The sequence below is a fragment of the Homalodisca vitripennis genome, chromosome 5 (genome assembly GCF_021130785.1).
Source record: "Homalodisca vitripennis isolate AUS2020 chromosome 5, UT_GWSS_2.1, whole genome shotgun sequence".
NCBI lineage: Eukaryota > Metazoa > Arthropoda > Insecta > Hemiptera > Cicadellidae > Homalodisca > Homalodisca vitripennis.
In genome coordinates this window covers 54,578,532-54,589,386 of record NC_060211.1, presented here as the reverse complement: position 1 = coordinate 54,589,386, position 10,855 = coordinate 54,578,532, and the positions used below count along the sequence as shown (strand labels likewise).

Genomic DNA, 10,855 nt, shown 5'->3' with positions numbered 1-10,855 from the left:
GATTGTGCTTTTGAACTAACAAGACAAACTCAATATTAGCGTTGGAAATATATTTCACTCGAAGTGCTCATACGAGTGCAAAACCTACAAATATGAGTGCGAAGCTGCAGGAAACTGCTAGTAGTTTTGAAAAGTAGGTTACAATAGATAAAAATATTTGGTCAGTTATTGTAGATATCAGAATTTACCAGTCACGTGGATGATAAAATGTATCTATCCTGCAATCTCTTTCGGAACCAAAGTCATTGAAGACAGCAACAGCTGATTGATTCAGGATGCCAACCTCTCCCCCAGCTCATCCCTCCAGCAACCCAATGTTACAGAATATTTTCATGACATATTCTGGGACATAAAACTGGTTAAGAGCTGTAAAGTGCTAAAACGTACTAAAAGCTCCAATGAAAAATATCAGGCGAATTGTAATCGTAACCACCATTGTTACATAGACAGTTATCTGACACAAATACATACAAGCCACTGGAAGAGGATCGTACAATACAGCAACCAATTCCAGAAAATCCAATTCTTCTAACAGTAGATGTAAATGCTCTATAAAAGAACTTACGACATAAGATGGTCTGAAGGCTGTTTAGAGTGTTCTAAATACCATAAAATATGTTATTCCGTCGAAAAAGTTTTCGAATAAATTCAATTTATTCGTCCTCACAATGAACAATTTTAAATTTAACGACAAAAAATATCTACAAATTTATTGGACTGCTATGGGCGCCAGGATGGCTCCATCATAAGCTAACCTATTCGTGGATAAATTTGAGAAGACATCTCTAGCCTCAGAAAACTTCAACCACTGAAATGGGTAGGTTTTTTAATGATATATTTTTCATATGGCATCATGGCATGGAATCTTTGCATGATTTCAAAAAAATGTTCAATAGTTTTCTCCTTTGAAATTTACATAGAATCATTGTAAAGTAATGGTTTTTACGTTTAGAATTGTTTTTCGAATCAGGCTACATAAAAACAAACCATATGTTAAACACAAAAAACTAAGTTTTGCAAGTTGCCATCCATTGTATGTAAAATTGTCTATTACAAAAAGTTGTATATGAGCCAAGAAACTATATGCAGCAATGATATAGACTTATTGAATAACGTTGAAAAACTAAGTAACAGTGTTAAACATTTAAATTACCCAGAAAAATCTTTTTAAATCAAATAAACAAAGTAAAACATCTACCAAGTACCTTCAATTATTAATCACAACCAAAGTTAATTACATAAATTTTTCCTGGACTACACAAAATTAACAGTATTATGAAAATTGCCCTCCATAATGTCTTACTTTCCTCTCCAGATACCCAAATTTTATGGCTAAATCATCTAGAGTAATATTTCGTAAACCTCCAAATTTAAAAAATAAACTTGTCCAACCTAAATTTTACACCGTATATTTTCTTTTTACAGAACGAATAAGTACATGTGTTAATATCTTATATGTTAAAAACTCATATGATTGTTTACAAAATTATAAATTCTCATATTTTCTCATGCCATCATAGTTACCCATGAGACCAATGAAAAAATATTTGCAACTCTCAGCCAAGTCCCATAGAGCCATGCCTACCATCACACTCAGTGATTCTTATGTAGAAATGAAGCTTCTTGCAAAAATTCAACTATTCAGTTTTGATCATTTTCGAGATATCGTGCGGACAGACACATATACACACACCGACAGAAATTAAATTTTTCCAATCTCTCAAGTGATAGACTTTAATAACACTTAGTTAATAAATGGACGCCATAGGGCTATTATTTTGTACCGATTATAACAGTAGAGTAACTAGTGGGGGCATATTTTGTTATTTTCTTTTACTGCAATTACCCGTGGAAAACAGGCTCCGGAGACAATGTACAAAATTTGTTAATTTTGTATTCGCTCACCGTCGGTACTCTCGAATCACGTGACCGCGGCGCGTGGCTTAAGGGAGACCGGGGGTGACGTCTTGGTTTTGTCAGTTAAATCAAACATTACTACATACGTAACCTGTTTGTCGGGTTTCTGCTTGCTCGGTAAGGGAGTAGACTGTGACTAGCGACCAGTTCAGAGTTAACCTACGAACCGAAGACTTGTGCCCTATACGACTACACTCACGTATCTTGACTGTACTGAAGCTTACCGAGTACTTTCAAGAAACATTTTGTTGCAGGAGTATAAAGTTAAAATATACTCAATAAAGTAAAGTGAGAACGAATCGATATATGGTAATATATAAATATATCGAAGCACCAAACAAGTAAGTGAGGAGATCAGAAATCTATTAGAAGTTTCTAAATTTGAGTGAAAGGATATATATTTTAGTTTATTTTAATTTAATAAATCATTTTTGAAAAGATCTTTTAATTTCATTTTTATTTTGATCATTAAAAAACTTGGAAGTGTTAAATTTTTAGTTTAATTTTTATTATAATAAAAACCTTTTATTTCCAGAAGAATTTTCTATTTTTTCTTTTAGCAAGTAAAAGTCCATTACGTAATTCATTTTATACCGACCTTTCGGTATAATTTAGTACTGTATTTAGTTTGTGTACAGACACGTAATTGTTTCCTTTTGTTTTTTTATAAGAATGTGCTAGTTATTATTTGACGTAATACTAGCTTTCATTGCATTATTTAGATATTATACAATAGATAACTCATATAACGCTATAAATTGAGGCATGGAAAAAGTGGGTGCTCGGACTGCCATCTGTAGAATAAGAGGTCAGGTAGTAAGTATTTAAACGGAAAGTATTAATGTTAAGTGGCGCAGCTCTAGCGTCGGACCTCAGTACTAATTTAAACAATCCCCCGGACCTCAGCACACCTCGTATGTTTGTAAGAATTATGTATCTCCTACGTAACTAATACAACCAAAGTAATACAACATAGGGTTAGTAATCTCAATATAAATTAATTTGTTTGTTACACGAAAATATAGTTTGCAAAAATTAGTTACTGTGTAAGTGTATAGTTAAAAATCAACCAATAAACCTCAGATATGAATAATACAATTCTTATCGTATGCGATAAATTTATCCGTCAATAAGGAAACTACAACAGTATATAACATTGATTTTAATTCAACTTTTGCCTTAGAGTACAAGTCTAGAGTATAAATTTGTCAAAAGTCAAATGTAATCAAAGATTCCTTTCAAAATTCACGCGTAGTGTACTCAAACATTGGGTTTAGGACAAAGGAGTTTTTAACAGATGTGTTTATTTGGATCTAATACGTAGATAGAACGATGAGTTATACAAGTTAATTACATTTATAAATATTTCCAGGAACCTAAACAGCTTTCAAGTTTAGTACTGATTCAAAGAAAATGTTGCATTTACTTACATTAACCTTAATTACTGGGTTTCTGCGAGTTTCTACACTAAATGTACAAAAGAAAACCATTAAAATATTTCTTTAAAAGTGATTGGTATGTAAAGTATATGTGTCACTAATGGCACACTGGTTTAAAGTTTCTTACTTATAAGTTGCTCTAGAAATATCAAGAGCATTAATAAGATGTTATCCTTTGTTTTCTCCTCGCGAGTAAACAGCTTACTGCAGTACTCTCGTGTGTTCTAATTCCTGTTTAATACCTAGTGAACCCGAACACAAGATTAACGTGCTGTACTATCGGTTGATTTTGTTTTAAAACTAAGATAAAGATTAAACCTTGAGTTTTGGAAAACCCGTTACTTATGTTACTGGTATATAAAGCCAGTAAAACGTTTATTAAACAGTAATCCCGCCAGACAGCAGCAATTCCGTATACAATGAAATTATTACTTGCATCAGTTCTACTTTTATCTCTTGTAAGTAATTTTGTCTTGTCGGAAAACTCCGCTTTGTAAAATACTTTAAATGTACATATTTACTAAATACGCAAATTTCACCACGATTCTAATCGTGAACCTATTTTACTAGTGCGCTAACATATACAAACAATTAAGTATGTATATTCTATGCTGATTAAAGACATAAATAATAATTTAATTACCATTCATTTTTTATACTTTATAACTTTTATACGCTGACTATTTATATAAATAACTTTTAATCACTCCTATCGTATTTTCAATTACATTTGTATTAACAGTAAACGTCAGTTTTAGACAGTGATTTATTCACTTGTTAGAGATCTTTCAGGGTGTTAAGTAATCCTATTAAAGAATATATCTGTATGGGGGAAGATCCTATGATATTTTTAAGGTGGAATTAGTTATTTATCGTACCCATTTTACAGTGTTCGTGATTAAGAGGACCAGAGATTAAGCAAAAGTATGAGTAATTCTTATTTCAACTTTCGCACTTCTAGTTTAAATTAATTATGTTTACAACGCAAAATTAAAGTTTGCTATTTTGCTCCATGAAACAAAATAAATAGACATATATAATTTTGTAATGAGGTTGTTTCAAAACAGTAAAGTTTTAGATATTGTTATTTAACATTAAAAAACTAAAATCAGCATCAATAATAGTAACACAATTCAATAATTACATTATAACAGTTGCCATCTATATGTAAAGATGATACCCAATAGAATAAATTTCTTCCCTAATCCATGTTCACTATATCATACTATTTCTTTGGTCCAGTTTAGGAATTATATCAGTATTTATATACCTAACCATATCGTATACCTCATTAGTGAGAAATGGATACAATGTCACCTCGACGATTTTCTGTAAAAAAAGTTACATTTTGTGTCACGTGTATTACTTTGTGACCAAGAATAATTAAATTTGTTTGCTTTGTTACCAAGATGTTGAAATAAGAAGTGTTGTTACTTTTCTTATTCTTTCACTCTATGAATGTAACCAAATTGAAAATATTGATTAAAATCATTGAATATATGGTCGTGCTGTCATGAGAAATTGTTTACGCATGACAGTAGAATATTTGCTCTTTGAATTTACATTACACGTCTTTTCGAGAGCAAAGATGGGATATTTTGGTTACCTTGAAGACCAGCGGGGCGTAGCCCGGAAGGATTTACGAAATAACAGTAGGCCTATGTTCATTCTAAGGACCTCAGGAATGTCCTTGTCAAATTTCAGAACAATCAGTTGTTTTTTACGTCAAAACAAAACAAACAAAGGCACTTTGCATTAATAATATTATTGGGATAACTAATATTATATTTATAACTAATTTATATAGTACCATATAAAATTTACTGGAAAAAGTTTTAGTTTTATCCTATATTTTTTGGCTCCCCTTATGAGTACTGAAAAACACACAAATTTTTTAATTCTCTAAAATGATGCGATTTCTTTTCGTCTCACAGTAATGAAGATAACTTATTTTTTTCATATATGCCAACATTAGAAGCATGAGAAAAAATTTTAACAACTTCTTATTAGAATTATGCCAATTAAGAAAATAAAATTGATTTTATAGTATTAAGTGAAGTATGGATCAGTTAGTAATGAAACTAGTTTATACACAATTGAGGGCTACGACATGTTTTATCACTGCAAATGACAATTTACAGGGCTGGAGGCGTTGTCTGTTTTGTAAAAAATAATATTAATGTTACACAAATTTACAACGTAAATATGCAAACGGCTGACGTACTTTTACTTGAAATAAAACTTAACAAAATATACTTCAATTTTATTATGTATGTATAGGTTACATGAATTCTCAGAAAATACTTTTAACACGGAACTAGAAGTCATATTGTCAAATATAAACAAAAACGCTATTATTATTGGAGATATTAACATTAACTTGTTAGACCTATCATCCACACACACACAACACTATTTAAGTATAATGAATAATAACGGTTTTTGCATCTATAATTAACACTCCGACTAGAATTACGCAAACAACACAGTCTTGTATTGACCACATTTTTATAAAACACAGAAATATAAACACATTTAAATATGCAACTTTTGATATAAATATCACAGATCACTACATTATAGGACTAATCATGGAACAAAAAAGAAGTTAGCTTATTGAAAAAACAAATAAAAATCTCAGCTTGCAAACAAAAACAGTAGTTGACTATGATAGTATTAGCCTTCAGTTAAAAAATGTTAATTGGGATGAGTTTTACACAATGAATAATGTTAATGAATGTTACGATAAGTTTCACGAAACACTAAGCAATATTGTTAACAATAATACAAAGTCTCAAAGTAAATGTGAAAACAAGATAGATAAAGCTAGAACTAGAAGTCCTTGGATAAACTAACAATTTGTTAAAAAAACATAGAAAAAAGAAGAAAGTTGTATAAAATATCAAAAAAAAGGCCATACGATACCACATTTTTTATACTTACTATAGTACATTTTGTAAACATTTAAAAAACAAAATTGATTTAACAAAAAATGAATATTATTCTAATAAACTCTCCAATTGTAATGGAGACGCTTCAACAACAATGGAAAATAATAAACAACTTAACTGGAGGCCGGGTGGTAAAAACCGTGGACAAGCTAATACTTGAAGACGGTACATTTCTTGTAAATCCGGAAATGATTGCTGAAGAGGCTAATAAACATTTTGTAAACATACAATCACAAATAGGCACAAACAATATCGTTCCACGTACACAATATAAGTATCCCCAATCCAGTTTGAACTCTTTATTTTTAAGCCCAGTAACAACAAATGAAGTAAGAAATATAATTAGCAGTTTAAAGAATAAAAAATCCTCGGGATATGATAGCTTCAATATAGTTTTAGTCAAAACGTATTGCAGATGAAATTGCTCCATTACTCTCCTATATTATCAACTTGAGCTTTACCACAGGAGTATTTCCAAACAAATTAAAGCTTAGTATAGTTGTGCCATTATTAAAAAAGGAAAATGTTCACAATGTAAATAATCTAAGACCCATAAGCCTGTTATCAGTATTTTCTAAAATAATTGAAAAAGCCATGAGAATCAGATTAATTAATTACATAAGCAAAAAATTCATTATTAAGTAACAACCAATTTGGTTTCATAAAAGGAAAAATCCACGGAGGACGCACTAATAAAAGTAACTGATAGCATTTATAGTAGTATTAGATCAAAATAATAAAATAACAGGTGTTTTTATTGATTTCAAAAAAGCATTTGATTTAGTAAGCCATGACACATTATTAGAAATGATGAGAGAGCGATGGGTGTAAGAGGTGTGGCTTTGGACTGGTTTCGAAGTTACCTTACAGGCCGCACTCAGAGGGTGAAGGTCGGCAACAGCCTTAGCCCGCCACTACCGGTCACTGTAGGTGTGCCTCAAGGAGCTGTACTTTCAGCAAATCTGTTCCTGATCTTTATAAATGATCTCATCTCTCAAAATTTTTCTTGGACAAGTAAACGCTTTTGCGGATGACATTGCGCTATTCTATTCGCATAGCAACATTAATGTAATTTGGGAAAACAGTTACAGTTAAACACAGACTGAAAACTTTGAGAAATTGGTTTGTACATTAAATAAAATGGAATTTAAATGTCAGCAAAACAAAGTATGTAAATTTCGATTTAAGAGGCTTTGACTTTGAAAAAAAATATTTTATATCACGATTACACATGTACAAATCGATTAATCGATTGTAACTGTCAATCTATAGAAAAAGTCAAATTTGTCAAATATGTTGGGAATAACTTTAGATGAAAAAATAACTTGGCAACATCATATTATTGCATTACATAAATCTATTTCCATCAGTATTCGAAAATTTTATTTTTTAAGGAATTTTTGTAATGAATCTCTTTTACGATCACTTTATTTTGGGTTAATTCAGTCACGTATCCAATACGGAATAATTTGCTGGGGAAAATGCTTCAAAATACCTGTTAAATAGACTGAGAATAACACAAAACCATTATTTGCGAATAATCTTAAACAAACAAAAACAAGAAAGTTCATTTCCGTTATTCGTTACATTAAATATTCTACCTGTTCAACAATCTTTTTGTATTCCATAAGTCCTAAGATTATTTTACATTAGAAGCGGAAATCAGGGGACAAACAACCTTTATTTACTCTACAAGAAACACTCAAAAAATAACTTATAGAATTCCAAAGGTCAACAAAACTGTGCTCAGACAATCATTTCTTTATAATGGACCCAAGTATTTCAACCAATTGCCGCTTAAAATAAAACAAATTAGCAATGTTAAATTATTTTTAAAAAAAAATTAAAAGAATGGCTTTTTTCAAAATAAGTGCATTGAGTTCTTAAACTCCTTTTTAGTCTAGTTTTGTACTTATAATATGTATGTATATATATAATAAAAAAAAAAAAAAAAAAAAAAAAAAACCCAACAATAATAATAGTATTCTCATAGTTATCATTTTATTATTTATTTATTCTCTCTTTTTTTTTAATTATAACCAACTACAAAGTCTATGTAAAAAACATTACAAATATACACATATATATTATTTTGTATAAGAAGATAATACTTTGGAAAAGACCTATTTAGTTTAAGAAGAAATGCTTTGTATTTTTATTTTTTATTTAGTTTGTTTTCTTTTTTTAGTTATATTAGATGCATGGTGTTATTTGGACGCTGCGGAGAGCTCTTAGTTCTTAGTTTTTAAAGTAGAACTGGGACTCAAATTTGTTAATTTCTTTTTAAATAGATGTATATTTTTTTCATGCTGGTCGCTTACTTGATACTGACCAGCATTATTTCCTGGGTTATAAAAGTGTTACTTTAAAAATTATTTTATTGATGGAAATAAATCATTTATTCATTTATTCATTATATATACAGGGTATATCAGAACCCTTTTCGGTCCCCTATCTCTCCTAGGGTATAGAAAACACATTTATAATTATAGTTGTATTTTGGTATGGGTTATTTTGAATTAGTTTTTGTATTCTGTCTGCATAAATATATGTCTTTCATAATTAAACATATTTTCATTAAGACCTTTACTTACACGCACACACACACACACACACACACACACACACACACATCATAAGTTATATGATACCCACCAAAACGTCCCTTCATCAAAGTTCAGAAGATAAATATTTGTCAAACTTTGAAAAAAATCTGTTTGATTTAATGAAATATCTTATATAACTTCCAAACGCATACACGCTATATATTTCTATGTGTTTTACACTTCTGTTGGTATATAAATACATCAAAGCTTCAATACTCTCAAACCATTATCAAAGGACTAATATCGGTTCTCTTTTCATCTCGCATTCAATATAAGGATTACGTGAGACCACTGAACTGACTTAATTTTCATTAGGAAATTCGATTACAATTGTTTCATATTATGATTAATTGAAAACTGAGTACACAGGAAGTGATCATAGAATAGCGAAACTGTCTTAATTGTAATATTTGTACCGGAATAGCGCTGCGAATGGTTTACATTAGATTAAATTTAGATTAAAAAAACTAGAGTAAATTTACTTTATACATTACAGTTCAACGTTTTTATACTAAATTTGTTCCTAAACATTTGTACCAAATAACTGTTAACTTGTGATTTAACCATCCTACTTGCGCACAGTCTACTTATCACCAGAAAATCACCGAAGTTCCAGACACACGCTCACTCTTAAGAATACAAAAATACACACACTATAGTATCGATTTTGGCGTAAAAAATGTAATTTGAAAGGAAAGAAGGTGACACGCATAGTGTTGCTATTAAAAATAATATAAAACTTTTATTTATCTTTTAAGTATTGGATCAAACACTTTTCTAATGTTATACTATTTTTTAAGGTGATTCACGAAGGAGTCTGTCAAAGATGCGCATTTCACAAGAAGTGTATCAACTGCAGTACTCTACAGACCTGTAGAAACTTCATGAATACTCACATCATACAAAATGTGACATGCTCTTATTCTGCTCCATATTGCGATCCATCAGGACTTACATGTGTAAGAACTCCCACAATGTCATGTACGACAACAACAGCAAAAACAACAACAGCAGCGGCACCAGCACCGGCAGTGGAATCCGAAGAGACAGGCCAGGTCGTCCAATGACAGCCATCTTTAAGAGTACAAACTACAGACTAATCACTTGTAGAACGAAAGAAATCATTTCCTTAAAATAATCCACCAATGGAGCCGAAATCACCAGCGCCTCCAACGCCAAGAACTCCATAACCTTGAACAAAACAATCTCCACCTCCGGCTCCACAACCTCATTCATCTGTGCCACAAAAACCTCCATCAGCTCCAACATCTCAACACCGACAAAACAGTCTCCATCACATCCGGCACAGCAATTTCCATGACCGCCTCCGTAACAGCCTCCATCACCTTCACCACAACAACCTTCGTCGGATCCAGCACCAAAACCTCCTTCTTCGCCGACTTCACTACCTGTACCCTGTCAAACTGAACAATTTCCACCAACATCATCTAGCCATTCTTCAATACCACATACAACATTGGCTTTGCAAAACCAACCACCATCATATGGCAAAACATCGGCTAAAGAAGATTCCCTGACACTTTAGTTAGAAGATATTAGCATGTCTTAGAAAATAGATATAAACCTTTTTTACACTGTAAAAAACGTAATTGAACGTTATTAGTTAAACTAATACTGTAGTACTTTTGTGAGTCTTGTACCAAAGATAAATCGATGTCAAATAAACAATATGTTTAAAAACTGGTTTAATTTATTTTTAGTTTAAAGGTGTAAACCTCTAATTGTTTATTTCAGTAAATTACTGTCAGTACTTACTTTATATTTAAATGAGGAGCGATCGAAAAATGAGGATCCTTATAAGGTGGAATTTGGAATATGCACTTTTCAGGTTGGAAAATAAATGTAATTTTTAATAATGAAACACTCAACTGAAGGAATAGTAATTAATTTTACAGCGCGTTAATATATGCATATTTATTTT

At 31.0% G+C, this 10,855-nt stretch overlaps 1 protein-coding gene across 1 annotated transcript; it reads left to right on the top strand.

Moving 5' to 3' along the window:
• Positions 1 to 3,754: 3,754 nt before the first annotated feature.
• LOC124363834 lies at positions 3,755 to 10,603 on the top strand. The gene is made up of 2 exons (XM_046819099.1): positions 3,755 to 3,814; positions 9,714 to 10,603. The coding sequence occupies exons 1-2, from the start codon at positions 3,776 to 3,778 to the stop codon at positions 9,978 to 9,980; spliced, it is 306 nt and encodes a 101-aa protein (XP_046675055.1). The 5' UTR covers positions 3,755 to 3,775; the 3' UTR covers positions 9,981 to 10,603.
• Positions 10,604 to 10,855: the final 252 nt, after the last annotated feature.

Bases quoted from the DNA above. Each gene is read 5' to 3' on its own strand.
- LOC124363834 (XM_046819099.1), top strand. From the start codon at position 3,776: ATGAAATTATTACTTGCATCAGTTCTACTTTTATCTCTT. The intron at 3,815-9,713 runs GTAAGTAATTTT...CTATTTTTTAAG, and splicing joins CAGTTCTACTTTTATCTCTT to GTGATTCACGAAGGAGTCTG.